Source organism: Bombina bombina, chromosome 2 (assembly GCF_027579735.1).
Source record: "Bombina bombina isolate aBomBom1 chromosome 2, aBomBom1.pri, whole genome shotgun sequence".
In the NCBI taxonomy this organism is placed as follows: domain Eukaryota; kingdom Metazoa; phylum Chordata; class Amphibia; order Anura; family Bombinatoridae; genus Bombina; species Bombina bombina.
The window spans coordinates 775,956,774-775,979,377 of record NC_069500.1 but is presented as its reverse complement, the minus strand read 5'-3'; the positions used below and the strand labels follow the sequence as shown (position 1 = coordinate 775,979,377).

Genomic DNA, 22,604 nt, shown 5'->3' with positions numbered 1-22,604 from the left:
ACAGAATTTGCAGTGCTATACAAATAAATAATAATAATTAATAATAATAATTATAAACTTTTAACCCGCGGCTTCATTTAGAGTTGATTAGAAGACAGAAAGCAATTGAACATCACAGAGCAGCGGAAACACCAAAGAGAGAGTTGAAAAGCAGAGACAGGGCTGTACAACAGAGATAATACTCTGTGAGTTTATGGTTAATAAGTGATATCTGTTGGGAATATTTTATTACTAAATGAGTTGTGGTGTGTTAGAGGTAGAAGAAACACTTTCTAATATAAAACTTCGGTTTCATCCCACTAGATACTCCTACTATCATTTAAAGAACTTCTAACAATCCACTCTATAACCGTAATAACCATAACCATAAGTTCATACAATATTTAAACTTCTACTATTAACAACCTGTTCTTGACATTTTATCTCTATATTCCGCATTGCTGCAACTAGCTTACTATGAGTTTATCCCCCACAAAGAAGTTACACACAAAGTTAAAGTCCCATTTGGGTACCTCAATCACTGTAGCTGCCAACAGAACATGGTCAATCAGCCAATCATGAGCAGCTGTACATAGGTGGGACTTTACCCATGTATTTAACCCCTTTATGGGAGTTTAAACACAGGGATCAATCACAAGTTATTATTTGATTAATATATGCAAGTAGATGAGCCTTTTCACTGTCAATATGATCACAATCAGACATCCCTATTGTTTAGCAGCAAAACTTTTTAGATTATCGGTTTAGTTTACTTAACATGTGCCAGTCCTGCTAAAACTGCTAAAAGGACTTGATAAAACCCAGACATCACCTTTCAACCTATTGTACTTGATAAAACCCAGACATCACCTTTCAACCTATTGTACTTGATAAAACCCAGACATCACCTTTCAACCTATTGTACTTGATAAAACCCAGACATCACCTTTCAACTTTTTGTACTTGGTAATACAACGAAACGTTTTTGAAAGTAACATTTGTTTTGCACATGGACAAAACCTACTGAAATAACCCTCTGCCATATTGGATGAGAAAGTCACCAAACAGATACAAACACTGTCTCGGTAGTCAGTTGAAGTTAAAAAAATATATATATAACAAGAACATTTATCTACTAATAAAAATAATCAAAATAAATTAATCAACAAACACACATGCCCGCTATACAGATAATGTCCATAGTCAAATCCCTTAAAGACACACACACAAATCTCTATGGTTTTTAAGTACAACAAGCTAATTGCACACATCTATATGCATGACTATACGCTATTATATGGAATCTTCAACATAGAGATCCTTCAACCCATGATGCAATCACAAAACCCATGAAATCACAATTTTGCACTTGTTTTCAGCAGATAATGATTTCTGAACATTGTCCGTTATAGAGATCACAATCCTAAAATGCTTTTACAGCTAATACCCCTGAAGCTCAGAATTGTTACCTCAAAAAAACAAATAAAAAAAAAAAAGAAAATCATTATCTGCATAACTAATCCAAAAATCAATGCACAAATTAAACAAAATGGTGATTTTGGCAATTTAGTGTATGTTGATTGATCTCTTTAAAGGGACAGTCTAGTCAAAATTAAACTGTCATGATTCAGATAGGGCATGTCATTTTAAACAACTTTCCAATTCACTTTTATCATCAAATTTGATTTGTTCTCTTAGTATTCTTAGTTGAATTGCTAAATCTAGGTAGGCTCATATGCTAATTTCTAAGTCTCCGAAGGCCTCCTCTTATCTCAATGCATTTCACAGTTTTTCACACCTAGAAGGTGTTAATTCATGTGTGCCATATAGATAATATTATACACTTGGAGTTACTTATGAAAGGGCACTGATTGGCTAAAATGCAAAAATGCAAGTCTGCCAAAAGAACTGAAATAAGAGGTCAGTCTGCAGAGGCTTAGATACAAGGTAATCACAGAGGTAAAAAGTATATTAATATAACCGTGCTGGTAATGCAAAACTGGGGAATGGGTAATAAAGGGATTATCTATCTTTTTAAACAATAAAAAAATCTGGAGTAGATTGTTCCTTTAATAATTTGTAAAAATGTTAATAGGTATATATGCAATTACCCTGCTCCAAAATCATAGACATATGTGTGCATGTCTTTTAAAGTGATTTAGAAATAGCCAATATAGCTAAAGTGGGTATTTATGTTTGTTGGGTTATCAATTTGGCTAATTGTTATTAGTGTAAAAGTGCTTATTATTATTTAACTTTAATTAATTATTTAAATAGATAATCTACAGAATATCATAAATTGATTTATGGTAGAAGTATCAGTTGAAGAAAATGTATAATTTGATTGTTTTCATTACCTTAACTATGTATTAGGATTTATGGTAAATTTGTTTTCTAAATGATGGTCTGTTATATTTAAATTTGTGTATGCAAATAAAGCTAAATAATAAATAAACAACAACAAAAAATAAAAAAATAAAAATAATTTAGCTGGTAGCATTGCAATTTGTTTGGTGACACTGCCCCCCAGTGTCCCCCAGACACTTATACCGGGGGGGGGGCACTTAAACCGTTGGAAAGGTTAGGTGATTACCTTTCCAATGGTGGGTCTTGGGGGTCTGTAGCTGCTTAGATGTCTGTGATACAGGCTTCTAAGCAGCATGCCCTCTTTCCCTATACTTTGTATTGTTAATTTTAAAAAAAAATTGCGTGGTGACGTCATCGTAACGGGAAGCCCCGGTGATGTCTGTCACTATACAGGCCCGATCGCCAGGGTGGGAGTCGGTGGGAGCCCCCAGATTGCTCAAAAGGTGGTTAATTGCTAGTGACGGCTCTGAGCCATCGTTAGCACTCCAGGAATAGTCTAGTCAAAATTAAACTTTTATGATTCAGATAGAGCATGCAATTTTAAGCAACTTTCTGATTTACTCCTATTATCAATTTTTCTTCAGTATCTTTATTTTAAAAGCATGAATGTAAGTTTAGGAGCCGGCCCATTTTTGGTTCAGTCTTGGGTAGCACTTTCTGATTGATGTATAAATGTAACCACCAATCAGCAAGCGCTACCCAGGTGCTGAACCAAAAATGGGTTGGCTCCTAAGCTTACATTCAAATAAAGATACCAAGAGAATGAAGAAAAATTGATAATAGGAGTAAATTAGAAAGTTGCTTAAAATTGCATGCTCTATCTGAATAATGAAAGTTTAATTTTGACTAGACTATCCCTTTAAGGAGTATTAACAAAAGACGTATTTTATGAATGTGATCACTGGAAAAACACACTGACAATGCTGGCTGAAATTCAGAAATTGTTATCTACTCAAAACAAGCGTGTTGGAAGTAGCACGCATATTACAAGTTGAAAGTAAATGCATTCGGTTGAGTACAATGGAATTTAAAGTGCATCTGGATAGCGCAACTTCAGAGCTTTGGTTAACTGTTACGCGAGTCAAAAAAGCTGCACAAAACAAATGAAACGTAAAAGTTCGACAGTACTGTCTAATACAAATTATTTAAAAAAAAGTTATAAGGGCTCAAAGATATGAGGTCTCAGGCGTTAGAAAAAAGGCTGTAAAGGGCTTTAAAATAGAGATACATATATATACACGTCTAAATATATAAATATATATACAGTATATGCCAGACTTTTTTTTGGAGTGGATAAGGTTAGATTGCTTATCTCATCACCTCTGCCAATGAAGAACATATATTAAGCAGGGTAAGGTTTTTGAAGTCTGCAGAATGAGCCTATCTAGGTTTAGCTTTTAACAAAGAATTCAAAGAGAACAAAGCAAATTTGATGATAAAAGTGAATTGGAAAGTTGTTTGAAATTGCATGCCCTATCTGAAAAAAGAAAGTTTAATTCTGACTAGCCTGTGCCTTTAATACAGGTAGAAAACCCTTTATCCAAACTGCTTATGACCTGAATAGTTTGGATTTTGGAATATTTACATCTGTAAATTGGGACAGTTTGGGCCAAGTGTAAACAACAATATCTTATGTAATTTATATTTACATGTCATTATACAGTTTGTACAGGCAACCTATCGGTAGTTTTATATCATTTTAATACTTTGTATACATAGTACCTTCAGAGAGATAATACAGTACTGTAATCAGAAAGTTAATAGTTGTTATTTTTTTTTTTTTTTAAAACAAGTTTTTATTGAGAAAGTCAGAGTCAAAGTCAAAACAAAAGCAATGTAGCGATCCACGCAGGGATCAATATATCTATAGACTTGGATATGTAATATATAGTACATAACTTAGGGCAACTATCATCATTCACACAGAATTATACAAACATACATGGTATCTTTTAGAGCTAGTGGAATCACCACCAGCCCAGTATGAGCAATAAATATTATGTGATAATGATGCAGACTCCAAGAGTCCATGATATCAATATAGGCCCAGGGGCCCCAAGTTACTCAATTGGTTTCTCTTTTTATTTTTATAATATATAGAAAAGAAAGGTAAAAGAGAGAAAAAATTCAGCAGGCAAAAGCCGTTCAAAATGGAAGAGAGGAGAGGAAAGGAAAAGGGGGGGCGGGATGAAGTTAGAGTGCTAAACTTGTAAGTACTTTTGAGCCGTTAAACTAAGTGGGTGTAAAGAGGGAGAAGATATCTCCCATCAGGTCCACCACTGAGGAAGGGGGCGTTGAGATATGTTGTAATCTCCATTATAGGAGAGTGTGGGCAAAGAACAGTAGCTGTTCCAGGGCACTGTGGTAGTCTTATTATGTAATAGGGTAATTCTGTCCTGTAAGTCAGTCCCAACTATACACAGAGTATTGTCCTCAAAGACCTTCTAGGTTTGCTTGTAAATGTATGATTATTCCCTCTCTCTATATTAAAGAATGTCAGCTGAGTCACTATAAGTCTCAGAAGGGGAATAGAGTTTACATTCGGCTATCCTAGGGGGCGTGCTGGGGGTTTAGGACAAACAGGAGGTCAATAAGTATAAGAATGAAGTTCCCCCCCCAAGATCATATATATAAAGATGTTTCATTGCTTAGATCTTATACAGACGAAGGCAGAAAATAAATTAACAGTTGCAGGCTAATATTAAATTAGACATAAACACAGAAATGTTATACTCTGGACTACAGTAGGACCTAATAGGATCCACAATATTGACTGGGGTAAAGAATAGGTAATAGAGGAGTGTAGATAACTACAAAGACAAGACAAATGGAGTAGTTTCTAAACAAGGCAGAAACGTGACAATAAACCAGGTACTGCTACCCTTAAAAGAACAGTTCTGCTAATCAGCTATCTATTAATAATAAGGGTTATTGTGAGGTACATTTTCATACATATGTTTCAGGCAGGTATATAGACCTTCATTTAGTATCTCAACAACAGTTCCATATTCGTCTTGTAGGACAGAGAGAGCCCCACATATATAGGAGACACTTAGGGGAATTGTTCTTATAGGTATGCAGGCTGCGGATAGGGGGAAGTCAATGACAGTCCTCAAACACATATGTGATTTCGCAGATTCTGGGGTTACCATATAAGTTCAAGGGGTAGGTAAAAAAAAAAAAATTACCAGATGCCGCAAGCTAATCGGCTATGGGGATATTCAAGGAGCACTGTCTCTCTCTCACATATCTGGTCAGTTAGGAGGTAAAAGCCCCTGAGTGAAGTGGAAGAATGGGAGGTCTCCGGTAGTAGCCATGTATCCCTGGGGGCCCAAAGAAGAATGAGATCTTTCCCGCTGCTATCGTCAGGCTGCTTCATCTGGTGTGCGTAGGCCACAGGATATAGTCTATCTAGGTCCTCCGATAACGTTATGCCTCCGGTGCACCTAGGTCCCCCAACGACCGGCCGCCTCGCCAGGGGCCCAGGGCCCCGTGTCACGACCTCAGGCGGGAGATAGTGTGTATCCCATAAGGGAAGCTGTTCAGACAGTGTGGCAGCCTGTAGCTTAGTGGCAGTATCTTCCAGCTGGATTTCTGGTATATCTGAGCCACCCAGGGTACTGATCATACGCACCTCGCTCTCTATGTCGGGCGACTGTGCCAGACCTGTAAGAAGGCAATCGGTCCCACCATCAGTAGGAGCTTAGTAAGCGAATTAAACTGGGCATCCATTTTGTGGACAAGCAGATGCAGCATGGCAGTAACCGCCGATTCCATCCTCAGTAGCGGCTATGAGCTTGGCTCTACTCTCGTTACAGTGGTCCAGAAGTTTAGCTAGAGTTACTTCGTATACTGGTCCCGCCAAGTATAGTAGCTTAACACGGCTATCTAGCTAACCGGGGGGGGGGGGGGGGGGTGAGATGTTGAAAAAAAAAAAAATGGTGTTAGGCCGCTGCATATGAGCTTAGTGAGTCCAGTTGAAGGTTTCCGCTTAATAAATTGTGCGAATAACAATCTCTTCTTGTACTATTCCAGCTTCTCGGCATGAATGTGAGATATTGAGTTAGAAAGCTTCTTTATGAGTGAAGTAAATAGGAGATTAGTCAAGAATTTTGTAGAGCTCCAGCATTATGCGACTTAACATGGCTGCTGTGAAGCCACGCCCCCAATAGTTGTTATTTTAAATAAATATAGACGTATATTTGCAAGTGTGCCAGACACAGGTGACTTACTGGCAGAAAAAAATAGTACTTTAAACAATTAAAACAAAAATATTAATTAAAAAGTTTGGATTTCAGAATAAATTTGGATGTTGGAATTTTAGATTGGGGAATTTGTACTTGTATATGCTGAATGTCCTATTTCAAAAGCAACAAAAATAAAATTGCATTGAAATGAAAATTAATGTTAAAGGGACATGCCACCCACATTTTTTCTTTTATGATTTAGAAAGAGAATGCAATTTTAAACATCTTTCTAATTTACTTATATTATCTAATTTGTTTTATTCTCTTGATATTCTTTGATGAAAAGCATATCTAGATATTCTCACTAGCTGCTGATTGGTTGCTGCACATAGAAGCCTCGTGTGATTGGCTCACCATGTGCATTGCTTTTTCTTCAACTAATTATATTTAAAAAATGAAGCAGAATAAATAATGGAAGTAAATTGTAATGTTGTTTAAATTTCTATTCGCTATCTGAATCATGAAAGAAAGATTTTGGGTTTAGTGGCCCTTTAAAGGCACATTAAAGGGATAGTCAAAATTAAACTTTTATGATTATGATAGACCATGCACTACTGGAAGTTAGCTGCTAATTAGTGTATGCACATTTATACCTCTTGTCATTGGTTCACTGATGTGTTTAGCTTGAAGAAGTGCATTACTGCTCCTTCAACAAAAGACAGCAAGAGGATGAAGCAAATTTCACAATAAACGTAAATGGGAACGTAGTTTACAATTTCTTGCTCAATATAAATGAAGAAAGAAAAAAAATTGAGTTTTAGGTCCCTTTAAAGTGCTAAATACAACTTCAGTAGAAGGATTACTATTGACCGTGTTTTTCCTGCTGTGCATGCAGCTCTCTTATTTTAATCCATTACAGAAGTCAGTTGGCAAAGCTCTGCATCTTTATACTGGGCAGCGCCATCTTGGTACACACATATTGTTGCATCCTGTGACAGAAGCCGTGCGCTTTCACAGACATTGTTGACTTTATGGGCAGCTATACCTTGCATATTGGATTAGCTTGCACAATAGAAAGCAGAAGAGTTATATTTTTTCAGTTTTTGCACAGTTAAAAAATGATATAACAAATATAAAAAAGTAATCAGGAATTATGTAGATAAATGCAGCCACTACATAAATGTACAGCCCCAGCTCTATATTGTGCACACTAAACTGTAGAGCATGATATGGTTTCTCAAGAAGACATCAATATCACTGATCTGTGATGTGCACCACTTGTGTCACGGGGTACAAGAATACTTAAAGGGACATGAACCCCACATTTTTGCTTTTACGATTCAGATAGTGCATACATTTTAAAACACATTTCTAATTTACCTCTATTATCAATTTTGTTTAATAATTTTGGTATCCTTTACTTAAGGTGCTGCAATGCATTACTGGGAGCTAGCTGAGCACATTCCTAAGCCAATGACAATAGGCATATTTGTGTAGTCACCTATCAGCATGCTGTATCTAAATCATAAAAGAAAAATGTGGGGTTTCATATCCCTTTAAATTCCAAGATGGTGGTGCCCTGTGTGAAGATGCAGAACTTCACTAGCCGGTACATTTGAAGGGTTAAAATAAGAGAAAGGCTTTAAAGAGAGGTACAGGCACAGGAAGGAAACTGATAGTATGGTGATTAGTAACCATTCTACTATAGTTGTACCGAGCAGTTTAAAATCTCCTTAAAGGGATACTAAACCAATTTTCTTCTTTCATGATTCAGATAGAGCATAGAGCATGCAATTTTAAGCAACTTTCTAATTTACTCCTATTATTAATTTTTCTTCATTTTCATGCTATCTTTATTTGAAGAATCAGGAATGTAAGCTTAAGAGCCGGCCCATTTTTATTTCAGCACTTGGGCAGCACTTGCTGATTGGTTACTAAATGTAGCAAACCAATCAGCAAGCTCTACCAAGGTACTGAACCAAAAATGGGCTGGCTCTTAACCTTCCATTCCTGCTTTTTCAAATAAAGATAGCAAGAGAACGAAGAAAAATAGATAATATGAATTAATTAGAAAGTTGCTTAAAATTGCATGCTCTATCTGAATAATGAATAAAAAAATTGGGTTTTGTATCCCTTTAAAGGGACATGAAACCAGTTTTTTTTCTTTCATGATTCAGATATGTATGTGATTTTAATCAACTTTTCAATTTACGTCTATTATAAAATTTGCTTCATTCTTTTGGTAACGTTTGTTGCAGGAGTAGCAATGTGCTACTGGGAGCTAGTTGAACACATCTGGTGAACCAATGAAAATAGGCATTTATGCGCAACCATCAATCCGCAGCTAGCTCTCAGTAATGTAATGCTGCTCCTTAGCCTAACTAGGTATGAGATCAACTAAGAATACAAGAATAATAAGAATTAAATAATAGAAGTCAAATGAAAAGTTGTTTAAAATAACAAGTTCTGTCTAAATCATGAAAGAAAAATTGTGGGTTTCGTTTACCTTTACCAGTTTGAAGTTGTTTACTAAATAAATGGAATGGGGCCATCATATCCAACAGCAATAGCCTATTACTGCCACTAGATGGAGTATGGATCACTTCAAAAGTGTTAAATGAAATCCAAACTTTCTTGTAGCGCAAGAAATACATGCTCTAATAATTCACTGCTTTTCAAACATGTCCTTATACCTTCCTAAGAGCCCAGATTTTCAGGATTACCTTGAATGAAAGCAGGTTATTAACCATGATTATTATTCAGCTGATTATTTCACCTGTGCTCTGGTTCAGATATCCTCAAAAATCTGACCTGACAGGGAGGCCTAAGGACAGGTTTAAAAACCAGTGCTATTATTCAATAGAGCATATCATTTTTTGTGCTACTCACTTTGGAACTCTATGGGGCCGATTTATCAATGTCTGTCCGACATGATACGCTGTAGCGTATCATGTCCGACAGACATCGCTGAATGCCGACAGCATACACTGTTGCATTTAACATTGCACAAGCAGTTCTGGTAGCCTTTCCCCCTATCTTTAAGATTAAATAGACTAGTCACATTTTACCTCTAGGCTAGTAACTTTTCTCCCCTGACTAATGAACTATAGTGATATTTTTTGGACATATCTAGTTTATATATAGTTGTCAAGAGCTGGCAGCTACTTGGAGGAATACTGACTCAGAAAGCCAGAGGTGACTTGTAACATATCAGCGATAGTTCTCTGAATCATGTCTGAGTTGATACATGCCAGTGCTGGGTCTCTGAAAAGGCAGGGCAGTTGAGTGCATATCACTTAGAGCTTTAAAAGGACAGTCTACAATAGAATTGTTAATGTTTTAAAATATAGATAATCCCTTTATTACCCATTCCCCAGTTTTGCATAACCAACACAGTTATAATAATATACTTTTTACCTCTGTGATTACCTTGTATGTAAGAACCTTCTTCCAACCCCTGGCCTGATCACATGACTGTGACTGTTTATTATCTATTGTCTTGCATTTAGCATTGTTTTGTGCTAAATCTTAAATAACTTTCTGTGCCTGAACACAGTGTTATCTATATAGCCCACGTGAACTTCCAAGTCTTTTGTTGTGAAAAACAATTTTAAAAGCATGTGATTAGAGGCAGCCCTCAAGGGCTTAGAAATTAGCATATAACCCTACCTAGGTTTAGTTTAAACTATGAATTCCAAGAGAAAAAAGCAAATTTGATGATAAAAGTAAATTGGAAAGTTGATTAAAATTACATGTCCTATCTGAATGATGAGTTTAATTTTGACTAGACTGTCCCTTTAACAGGAAGCATTTCTTGCTTATACATGCACATTACAACTTTGTCTTTGACCACCATCTATGTATCATCACTTTAACCCCTTAATGACCGAGGATGTGCAGGGTACGTCCTCAAAAAAAAGGCAGTTAACGCCTGAGGACGTACCCTGCACGTCCTCGGTGTGGAAAGCAGCTGGAAGCGATCCTGCTCGCTTCCAGCTACTTTCCGGTTATTGCAGTGATGCCTCGATATGGAGGCATCCTGCAATAACCTTACATGGCCATCCGATGCAGAGAAAGCCACTCTGTGGCCCTCTCTGCACCGGACATCGATGGCCGGTATCGTTGGTGGGTGGGAGCCGACTTGGGAGGCGGGTGGGCGGCCATCGGTGTGCCGTGTGACTTCAAGGGGGGCGGGATCGGGGGCGGGACCATCAGGGGCGCGCACAGACGCGCGCGCGTGCACAGAGGGTGGTGGGCGGGCAGGAGCGGGTGGGAACCGCTACACTACGGAAAATTATTAAAAAGTTAAACGTGGCCTAAACACACAAAAAAACACACAAAAAGAGATTGTGGAGGGGTGGGGGGTTGGTTTTGTGTGGGGGGAAGCTACACTACAGAAAAGATTAAAAAATGTAAAACAAAAACATTTTTTCTTCTAAACTGGGTACTGGCAGACAGCTGCCAGTACCCAAGATGGCGCCCATTAAGTTAGAGTGGGAGGGGGATCAGTGAGGTTGGGGGCTAAGGGGGGATAGTACACAGCAGCATATGTAAATATGCTTTTTTTTTAAAAACACCAAAAAAAAACAAATATAGCTTTTATTTTAGTACTGGCAGACTTTCTGCCAGTACTTAAGATGGCAGGGACAATTGTGGGGTGGGGGAGGGAAGAGAGCTGTTTGGGAGGGATCAGGGGGTCTGATGTTTCAGGTGGGAGGCTGAGCTCTACACTAAATCTAATAGTAACCATGCAAGCTCCCTACAAGCTACCTAATTAACCCCTTCATTGCTATCCATAATACACGTGTGATGCGCAGCGGCATTTAGCGGCCTTCAAAATACCAAACAGCAACGCCAAAGTCATATATGTCTGCTATTTCTGAACAAAGGGGATGCCAGAGAAGCATTTACAACCATTTGTGCCATAACTGCACAAGCTGTTTGTAAATAATTTCAGTGAGAAACCTAAAGTTTGTTAAAAAGTGAACAATTTTTTTTTTTTTTTATCGCATTTGGCGGTGAAATGGTGGCATGAAATATACCAAAATGGGCCTAGATCAATACTTTGGGTTGTCTACTAAAAAAAATATATACATGTCAAGGGATATTCAGGGATTCCTGACAGATATCAGGGTTCCAATGTAACTATCGCTAATTTTGAAAACAAAATGGTTCGGTAATAGCAAAGTGCTACTTGTACTTATTGCCCTATAACTTACAAAAAAAGCAAAGAACATGTAAACATTGGGTATTTCTAAGCTCAGGACAAAATTTATAAACTATTTAGCATGGGTGTTTTTTGGTGGTTGTAGATGTGTAACAGATTTTGGGGTCAAAGTTAGAAAAAGTGTGTTTTTTCTCAATTTTTCCTCATATTTTATAATTTTTTTATAGTAAATTATAAGATATGATGAAAAAAATGGTATTTTTAGAAAGTCCATTTAATGGCAAGAAAAACGGTATATAATATGTGTGGGTACAGTAAATGAGTAAGAGGAAAATTACAGCTAAACACAAACACTGCAGAAATGTAAAAATAGCCTTGGTCCCAAACGGACAGAAAATGGAAAAGTGCTGCGGTCATTAAGGGGTTAAAGAGGTGCCTTATTTCTGCTGAAGGTGCCCTGACACTTGACTCTAGCAACTCTGCATCTTATTGGCTTAGACAACATGCATTGTGACTGGCCTATACTCACATTTTTCATTTGCATGTTTAATGTGTAATTTATTTATTTTTGTATTATTTATTTTTATTTTAATGTCCCTTTACGTACTTTGGAGCAGGACTTTAAAAATATGCTGTATATATTTATAGAATATCATAGCTTCTTAAATTTGTTATCATTCCTCTTAAATGAATGCGCATTTTATTGCTATTATTATTCACTTCTTACAATATTCAGAATTGTTTTTACTAGATGTATTGTGTTTTATTTAAGTTACTGTAAACAATTTCACACTATCTACAATTTATTAAATCTGTATTTCAAAACGCAGTTAAGATAAAATATTAAACATTTAAAAAAAACAAAAAAAAAAACAGCCTACAACTAATACGGTAACTATGAGTGGCTATAATAAATGTTTATTACCTCTGCTTGGCATCTGATTGTCAGGTTACTGTGCTTTAGTGCGTTCCAAGCCTCGCTTGCATCAGACCTTTACTCCAGTTAGGATGCAACAATCGAGTGGGTGGGCGGGGTCTGGCAGTCAGGAAGCTTTGGAGAATATTAGTGTCAAGAGTCTGAAGTCCATGAGACTGCAGTGCAAACTGATTGTAGTTTTCTGTTTAGCTTAGTCTAGTGAACATGAATAAAAACACTCAGGGAGAATATTTCATAGCTCAAAATTAGATATATGGTGTGAAATCAGCTTGTGATATAAAATCAGTGGGACTATAGTAAATAGTGTTCCTGTTACCTCTGCTTATCATTGTTGTGAAGGCTGCGATGGCTTTAACAGTATCTGGTCTTGTAAATGCCCTGGAATCCTACAGAGGCAGAGACAGACTGGTGAGTTTTAAACCAAGGTTTTGTGTGTTTCACTCAAGCAGCTTTGTGTTGATTTGCTATATGTGTGCCAGTTCTGCTTGTCAGGTTGCTCCTGTCTGTGTGTCAGAGGTGATTGACATATTGCTCTTTATTTATTTGTTAGTGCATGTGGATAGACAGTCTGATACATTTTTAAGTAATTTTCTGCTTTGTTTATGTTTGGTTTGTTAATTAAAGGGATAGAAAGATCAAAATGTTTATGGGTCCATTTCCCTTTTAAATAGAAGCATTTTTGCAATATACTTCCATTAGTAGAAATGTTTCTAGAACAAGTTTTAACAGTTTTTCAGGCATACAAACATATCCTGTAAGGGTCGTGCACCAGTATTCACCACACCTTCTCAGAGTCTGCAGTGGCTTATATGACTGGCACAATACACATCACCACCAGCTCTCTGAACTTGTAAACTGGTGCAAGGGCCCTCACAAGATACATGCATATGTTTCTGAAAAACTGCAATAACTTGTACTAGAAGCATTATTGCCAATAGAATTTACTCCTATTATCAATTGTTCTTCATTCTCTTGCTATCTTTATTTTAAAAGCAGGAATGCAAATCTAGCAGCCAGCCCATTTTAGGTTCAGCATCTTGGATAGTGCTTGCTTATTTGAGGCTTACATCTACCCACCAATAAGCAAGCATAACCCAGGTTCTCAACCAAAAATGGGCTGGCTCCTATGCATCACATTCCCGCTTTTTAAATAAAGATAGCAAAAGAACAAAGAAAAATTGATAAAAGGAGTAAATAAGAAAGTTGCTTAAAATTTCCTGCTCTATCTGAATCATGAAAAAATTTTTGGGTTCAGTGTCCTTTTAAGTTTTAATGGACTAGTAATCTTTTCCTCTTTTGTGCTAGTAACTTTTCCCCCCTATTACACACACACACATATGTATACATAGACACACATATATATTTAGAGAGAGAGAGAGTTGTAAAGCATATGTGCATGTATGTATGTGTATATGTGTATGTATGTATGTATGTATGTGTATATATATATATATATGTATATATGTATGTATGTATGTATGTATGTATATATGTATGTATGTATGTATGTATATATATATGTATGTATGTATGTATGTATGTATGTATATATATATGTATGTATGTATGTATGTATATATATATATATGTATATATATATGTATGTATGTATGTATGTATGTATGTGTATATATATATATATATATATATATGTATGTATGTATGTATGTATGTATATATATATATTTTCAAAGATATAAAATAATTTTTCTTCTTTTTGGTGTATCTTTAGATGCGCACACTTTGTTACAGCTGCCAGCTGCTAGGAGGATTACTGACACAGAAAAGCAGAAGAAAACAAGAATTAGGAAAGAGCCTTCTGATTGTGACTTCCCAACTCAGCCACTGCAGGACAGTCCTTCGACTCTTTGATGACCTTTCAATGCTGGCTTACTCAAAGCAGTATGGTCTGGGAAAGAAAGTGAGCTGAGAGTTCAAACTCTTTAATTATATTATTGCTTCAGTCCTTTGCAATAGCTGAAATTATTCTGTAACACTTCACAATGCTCAAAACTTTTATTGTATGACCATTTTTTTCAATTCATATATGCTTTACTTATACAGAAATTTCCTTTAAAGGAACACTAAAAGCAATTTTTTTCTTTCATAAATTAATGTAGAGAATACAATTTTAAACAACATTCCAATTTACTTCTATTATCTAATTTGCTGCAATCTTTAGCAAACCCATGTGCATTGCTATTTCTTTATCATAGGATATCTATGATAAAGAAATAGCAATGCACATGGGTGAGCCAATCACACGAGGCATCTATGTGCAGCCACCAATCAGCAGCTACTGAGCCGATCTAGATATTCTTTTCAGCATAGTATATCAAGAGAAAGAAGCAAATTAGATAATAGAAGTAAATTAGAAAGTTGTTTAAAATTTCATGCTCTTTTTAAATCATGAAATCATTTTTTTGGGTTTCATGTCCCTTTAAAGTAGAAAACAAATAATAAAAAAAACTAAAGTAAGATACCAATAAGTCATACTGTATATATCTTCCATAAAATGTCACCTGTTTTTACTCACACTAAGTTCTCAAATTTATTATGATAATAATTGATCTGCAGCCCTTCATGTTTTAGGAAGTTGGCCATCATCTGTATAATTTCCCTTTATGTAAATCCCCCTATTGTTTTCATCTTTCTATAAAGGGATGTAAAAGTCTTTTTTTTAATTTTATTTACCTTTATTATCAAATTAAATTTGTTTTATAAGTACTGGTAGCTTGCTGTTGATTGGTGGCTATTCTATTACTCCAAGTAGTATTTCGCGATAACTCTTACTATTGATCCAAGTGATTTCGTACTACTACTACTACATGATTTCCTCTCTATAATTCCATATTCTGTTTTCGAGAATTAGTTTTCACTTTAATATCCTCAAATAGCTAGTTTCACCTATTATTACTAAACGTATATATTCTAAACCCAGTGATACCGTTTTGTCTGTACTAGGAAGAAGATTGCCTTATTAGGTTGATATCTGTGATTGGAAATATGTGTGACCAGCTTTACTATCCATGTGAGCACGTGGCATGGGCTGCTGACGCTGGTGTTATTCGCACAAAGTCTGAAAAATGGTGGACAGCCAGCACTGCACTGTGGGGTCTGTCTCTACTTTTAGGAATTTTGAGGTATGTGGCCTCTTCCTGGAAATAGATAATATCTACATAACCTTCAATATAAACAGGGGATTCCAGAAAGATGTGTGTCCTCAAGACTCCAGAATATTTCTCAGAAACACTGCAGTAACTGTATGCGTCCTCATTATATTCAGCATTTCCATAACTTCATGACCATAAAGAGGTAATTGTGCTTATTGTGATTTTGAGGTAGTGGGGAAACTACTCAAAGATGCATTCAAAATACGTTAACCAGCCAATAATATGATGATATGATATTTTATTAATTATTATTTTGCCATTTATAAGTCTATCTTTTGTCTTTAGATCTTTGAGAATTTTATCTACAGTAAGACGCAAAGGAAAAAAATTTGAGTAAGTTATTTTTATTTTTTTTCTTGCAATTTCTATGTGTAATCTAATCTATTATCGGTCTGTCTATCCATTATTCATGTGTTATTCTTAACACTCCCAAAGGTACCTAATACTTCAATAAGATGATTGTCATTCCCTTTTTGCAATAAAGACAGGCTCTGATGTGGTGTTTTCTTCTGCTTTTAACCCCCACAAAGGGGTTAAAGTCAGCACTGCTACTGCAATACTGATTGTTAGCTGAACACTGCAGGTGAATAACAGGTATGCACATGACACCCCTGATTGTCTCAGCAGCCATGTTCATCTGGACCAGCTGTCCATTCCAGGTCTAGAGATGTCTTTAACTATGTGTTTAACCCTCATAAGCAAGCAATTGTGCAATATGAGAATTCTTTTAAGAGATTAGAGCATGTTCTTTTCGCAGCTGTATGTCACTTTAATTAGACATTATTGCATTATTTTCCTCTTCTTTTTCCTTTGTTAAAGGGGAATGATACTCAAATGTTTAAAAGAGTGATTCAAAATGTATCACACACATTTTATATATATATATATATATATATATATATATATATATATATATTATATATATATATATATATATATAATATATATATATATATTATATATATATATATATATATATATATATTATATATATTATATATATATATATATATATATATATATATATATATATATATATATATATACATATATACAGGTAGCCCTCAGTTTACGCCGGGGTTAGGTTCCAGAAGGAATGGTTGTAAATCGAAACCGTTGTAAATTGAAACCCAGTTTATATAATGTATATAATGTAAGTCAATGGGAAGTGAGGGACATAGGTTCCAGGCCCCTCTCAAAATTGTCATAAGTAACACCTAATACATTATTTTTAAAGCTTTGAAATGAAGACTTTAAATGCTAAACAGCATTATAAACCTAATAAAATAATCACACAACACAGAATATATAATTAAACTAAGTTAAATGAACAAAAACATTTGCTAAACAGCATTATAAACCTAATAAAACAATCACACAACACAGACTTCACTTGCATTTTTCTGCAAACAGTTCTTTCTATGCATTCCAATCTGGACTGATTTATAGACAGGAAGATCTTGTTCCTTTGAAATCTGCTCGATAGCTCAGGTCTGGTTAAACTAATTAATTTCAGCTTGCTTGGCTTTGCTGCAACACAAGCGGACAGCTCCCCCTACTGGCTATTTTAATAAATGCACTGCTTCTCAATGCTTTTCAATAGCAGTCACATGACTGGAAAATAATTTTGTTATTCTGAAACGGTGTAAATTGAACCGTTTAAAACGAGGGCCACCTGTATACAGCAAAGTCGTTTCATTCTGCATAACTGAGCCTTTTTTATAAAAAAATTCAGTGTTTGCTGTCCATTTTGCATTATTTTGTTTTTTTAAGCTAAAAACTGTTAATATGTTTAACTGTTGATCGCCCATATACATAATAGGAAACAGAAAAGAGAAATATGTCCCTTTAACACATTTACAAAATGTTACCAGTTAAAGGGACATTAAAAAGCTGGACACAACTACAACCGCAGGGTTAATGTTTTTTTTTCTACTATGCTTGCAGCTTTCTTCAAAGCCATTTTCCTTATATTAACCCCTTACAGGTGCTGCTTAGTGAAGGTTCATATTTGGTGCTAGCATCTTGTAGCTTAGGTACTTTCACATCCTGTAACGGAAGTGGTGCTCATTCATAGATCAATGATGTTGCCAGCGGGTTTTTTTTAGTTAAAATAACTTGGCGTTTACCATTTAAATTAAGCTTTTCATGTTCTTTAGACTGTCATTATGCATGTTATTCTTTTATCTGTGTTCAACAAAGCTATATTTTCTAACTCATTCTTAGAGATTTCAGTACTGCATAGCCAGATGTCTGGCAGAGATAGAGTTAACCTATTAGTTATGGAATTTCCTTTTGTAGGAAGGACGCTCCAAAGAGCAGAGGAGAAATCAAATGTCAAGTGAGATCAGAGGTTCTTGGTATAATCAGTTGTCTCTGTGACCTAATTAATGCCGTTCATTGGATGCCTCCTGGGTTCCTCTGGGGTGGGAAATCTCCCACATGGTTAGTAGGTCTAATGGGGACCATCTCATCGTTAATTGGAATCTACCAGACAATTGTCAAAGGAAGTCCAGGTGGAGTGTGACAGCTGAGAGGAGCATTTCATGTTGCAAACTGTAATTTAGGATGACCTTGTGAATGTCCTTAAACATATTAGGATAAACAGACACTGGACCCGATCATGGGACATCAAGACTGAGAAAAGCAAATCATTTCTATCTCAGGAATATCCATCATCTATACTGTAAACTCAGGCTAAAAATAATGTTTCTATCCTTTAAAAATGATTTTGTACTTACAGCTAATTTAACAAATTCAATTACATTTCCCTTCTATTTTGTTTATTTTCATTATTTTTTTTTTTGCTATGCTCATAATCTACATTAGTGTCCATATGGTGACTCTTCCTGTTTATATTCATTAATTTTGCTTACCAGACAGCACTGAGCTTGTTTCCATATAAACCTCATTTGTTCAAATTGGGATTACATTTAAAAAAAACAAAATAATGGATTAAGGAGAACAAATGTTGTAGTGTGTTGAAGGAGAAAACGCTCCATATTTTACTACGTGGCTATGCATGTATGTGTGAGAAGTTATATGTGCTTGGTCCGGTCCTGTATTGTAAAGTGTGTGTGGCAGAGATCAGATCCTTTAATGTGTAGTGATTTTTGGGGGAGATCAGGCCCTGTGTGTGCTGGAAGGGAGAGTACAACAAATTCTATGTTGTGCAGCTTGAGTAGAAATAAGTAATGTCACAGTGCAGCTTCAGTTTGTTTCATCGTACTATGTATGTGTGTAAATGGGCCATGTAGTGTGCACTGAGGTTGTAAATACACCCTATATTTTGCAGTATGTTTGGGGCAGGACCAGCTCAAGATATTGTGCTGCCTGGGTCCGAGACTGAAATGACCCCCCCCCACACACACACAGTAGTAACATTACTGATTAGCATATCAACCTACTAGTCTGGCCGCTGACCTCACTAAGCCTGCCTACCTGCATGCAACCAATGTTTATGCACAATTGCGCAATAAGTGAGAAGGAAATTAGGGAAGAGATGCACTTGTCCCAACTTGAATGTCGCCCCAGGCTGGTGCATGATAAGGTTATCTTTGTGCATGATAAGGTTATGCTGGTGTGAGCCTGCAACTTCCCCCATGAAGACAGAAGTGGTCTGGGTCTGACAGTGACTGACTCAGTCACTGAAGTGCTGCTTGGGTTTGTTGGAACCACTTGGTCCCATGGTTGAGCCGGCCCTGGTTTGGGGATCTGGCCATATGATTGTGTGTGTGTGGTGGTCTTCAGATCATATATTTTGTGTACAGTGTGTGAGAGGAATCAAACCATGTATTGGTGTGTGTGTGTGTGTATGTAAGTGTGTGTATGTGTGTGTGTGTGTGTGTGTGTATATATGTATGTATGTAAGTGTGTGTGTGTATGTATGTGTGTGTATATGTGTATGTATGTAAGTGTGTGTGTGTAGGGAATCTCTGTACAATATAGTCTGTAAGTGAATCAGATTCTGCATTGTACTATATGGCAGCTTCACCATCAAGCTGAATGTGAGGAGCAAAATACAGCTGAAAAAAAGAAAATTTTACAATCACTTTGTGTGTAGTATATTTTGCAATAAAATCAATTGATGATTGTACAGAAGGCGTTGGTCTGCTGCTTATTCAAATTATTATTATGTGTAAACTGAAAAGATAAATACACTGAGAGGTTCAATACACTGCTTGTTTACATACTGCAGTCATGTCTGATGCAGAAATACGCATTTATGAAACTTCTGATTAGCTAAATGCTATGTGAAAATATTTAAAGCTAGATGTTTAAATTGGCTATTGCAATATCTGGAGTTTTGTGTTTTTATCATTAAAGGAACAGTGTACTTAACATTTTCTATCCTTTTATGTGTTACAAATGATCTATTTAACCTGATGGAGTTTATTAAATTGATCACTGAGAGCTTCTAAAGCTTTATTTTACCACTTGAAAATAGCTACGTCTCTCTGTTGTATACCCAGCTATACTAAAATTTGTAATACTTGGGAGTTAGGAGAGATAATGACTAACAAATTAATTTTCAATTGTTCTTTCTAAGTATATAGACAGAGATAAGGAGGCTATTTGCTTGTGTATAAAGAGTGATAAGGTATTAGAAATTATCTCCCCTCAAGCTCTGCTCATTTTAATGGGTTGTGGTTTCAAGGAGCAAAACAAGTTAGTTTATATTCAAGATGAAATCTAAATGAGAATCCAGTTTTTGCAGTACACTGTCCCTTTAAAGAAATCTAATCTGGTATATTTGCCAGTACTTTTCTCTAGTGTTTAAGGGAATTAAAAATTTATCGGAGCCGCATTAATTCTGGTGCAAGATAACCACGTTAAAGGGACATAAAACAAGTTGGGATAGAGAGAAAATATAATATGTACTTTAATTACTTTACCTGCAAATTTATACTGCAGTGCTTCGTTATTAAAGGGGCAGTAAACCTAGCACATAATGTTATTTAATTCTGCACATAGTGCAGAATTATATAACATTAGCTGTAAAGCAAAGTGTTAGATAGATATTTTACAACAAAAACAACGCCGCTCCTGGCTCTACTGAGCGGCTCTGTTTTCTTCTCATAAGCATATCGCGGGCACACTGTCTAGTCACAGCGTGCCCGATTGTGCTATTAAACTCAAAGTAGCTCGCTCCCGCTCTGGTCTGGTAGCGGGAGCAAGCTACATTAAGTTAAATAGAGCGATCAGGCCGTGATGTGCTTAGAAGAAAACAGACCCGCTTAGTAGAGGCCAGGAATGGCGTTCTGTTTTTGTTGTAAAATATCTATCTAACACTTTGCTTTACGAAGCTGGCGCTAAGCTAATGTTATATAATTCTGCACTATGTGCAGAATTATATAACATTGTATTCTAGGTTTATTGCCCCTTTAACTGCTGTGAAATGCAATGCCTGTTTCTGATGCTAAACACTGATAAGGGGGGGTTCGGATCAGTCTTCTCCAGCGAGCACAGCTATGTAAATAATTTTGCTTATTTTTCAAAATTATTTTAAAATACTTGACAGCAATTTTTAAACATTTTTTTTATGCAAACTATTTTTACTTAATTAGCTCTTTAAGGATATGCACAGATCTCAACCTGTTTTATGGCACAGATCTTATTGCGGTGATCTTGCACTAGAATCAATCCAGTTTGGAAAATAGCCAAATAGCACTTACTTCCGAATTCGGATCCTAACGAAAGATCCAAATGCACAAGTCTATTGGTTACCTTTAAGAAACTTCACTTGGAAAACATCCCACCTCCATCAAGTACTCATGTCTGCAACTAATCCAGAGCGGATATGGTAATAAGTCACAAGGGTATATTTTGTAGGACAGAAAGTGTTACAGAGGATGTTGATTTCTGTGCATTCTCAGTGATAAAATCTTTATTTCTTAAAGGGATATGGAACTCATAAATATATATTTTTATGATTTAGATTATGTTCAGTTTTTAAAAAGGTCTCTTTCTCTTGACCTCCTTGATTAAAGCTTGGCCCCTTTCTACGTGTGAATACTGAAGTAGGATCAACAGTGTGGTGTGCTCATGTCTTGAGTATTTATATGTATCACATTATTGCAGGCACTGCTGCCATATAGTGCTCAAATGCACGCTCCTGACTACACCAATATGCTTTCATGGAAAGGAGTGAAGTTTCAACTAAGGATATGCAAAGAAAAGGGTAAATTCGATGATTGAAGGAAAGTGGAAAGTTTGGGTGTTTTGTTTTTTTATTTTACAATGTGTCTGTACCACAAAAGCTTATAATTGCATCTTTCATGTTCCTTAAAAAGGTATGCATTGCATTTCTTACTTAAAAAAAAAAATACATGCTCTAATTTGTTAGAGCATGCAATTATAACACTAGTGACCCTGCACGTCTATATGTTTTATTCCCTGCAAAAGGATTAAATATATAACTAGTAGTGCTCAGGAGCTGCAGAGAACTGCTAGTCCCAAGCAAACATGACTGCAGATCCAATCACCAGCAGTAGTCACACGACCTAGCTGTACAACTGCAGCTGCTGATTGGGTGATCTCCAGTTTCCGCTTGTGGCCAACAGTGCCCTGTGGCCCAAGAGATACTTTAACAATGTTTTTAATCCCCTTGTAGGTGTTAAACACATAGGATTGCAGTGGTGAAAGTGTTAAAATGACATGCTTTAATTAATTAGAGCATACCTTTTTCCCTATAAAGTTTTTTTTTTGTCCATTTAAACATTACCTCAACTTCTGCTGGACCTGATTACAATTCATTTGTACGCCACAATGACAATTAAGAATTTGACTGCATA

At 36.1% G+C, this 22,604-nt stretch overlaps 1 protein-coding gene across 1 annotated transcript; it reads left to right on the top strand.

The window, feature by feature from the left end:
* Positions 1 to 12,761: 12,761 nt before the first annotated feature.
* Positions 12,762 to 19,911, top strand: PEX11G (peroxisomal biogenesis factor 11 gamma). The gene is made up of 5 exons (XM_053702935.1): positions 12,762 to 13,045; positions 14,370 to 14,558; positions 15,602 to 15,780; positions 16,096 to 16,143; positions 18,112 to 19,911. Exons 1-5 carry the CDS (start codon positions 12,983 to 12,985, stop codon positions 18,335 to 18,337), a joined length of 705 nt encoding a protein of 234 aa, XP_053558910.1. The 5' UTR covers positions 12,762 to 12,982; the 3' UTR covers positions 18,338 to 19,911.
* Positions 19,912 to 22,604: the final 2,693 nt, after the last annotated feature.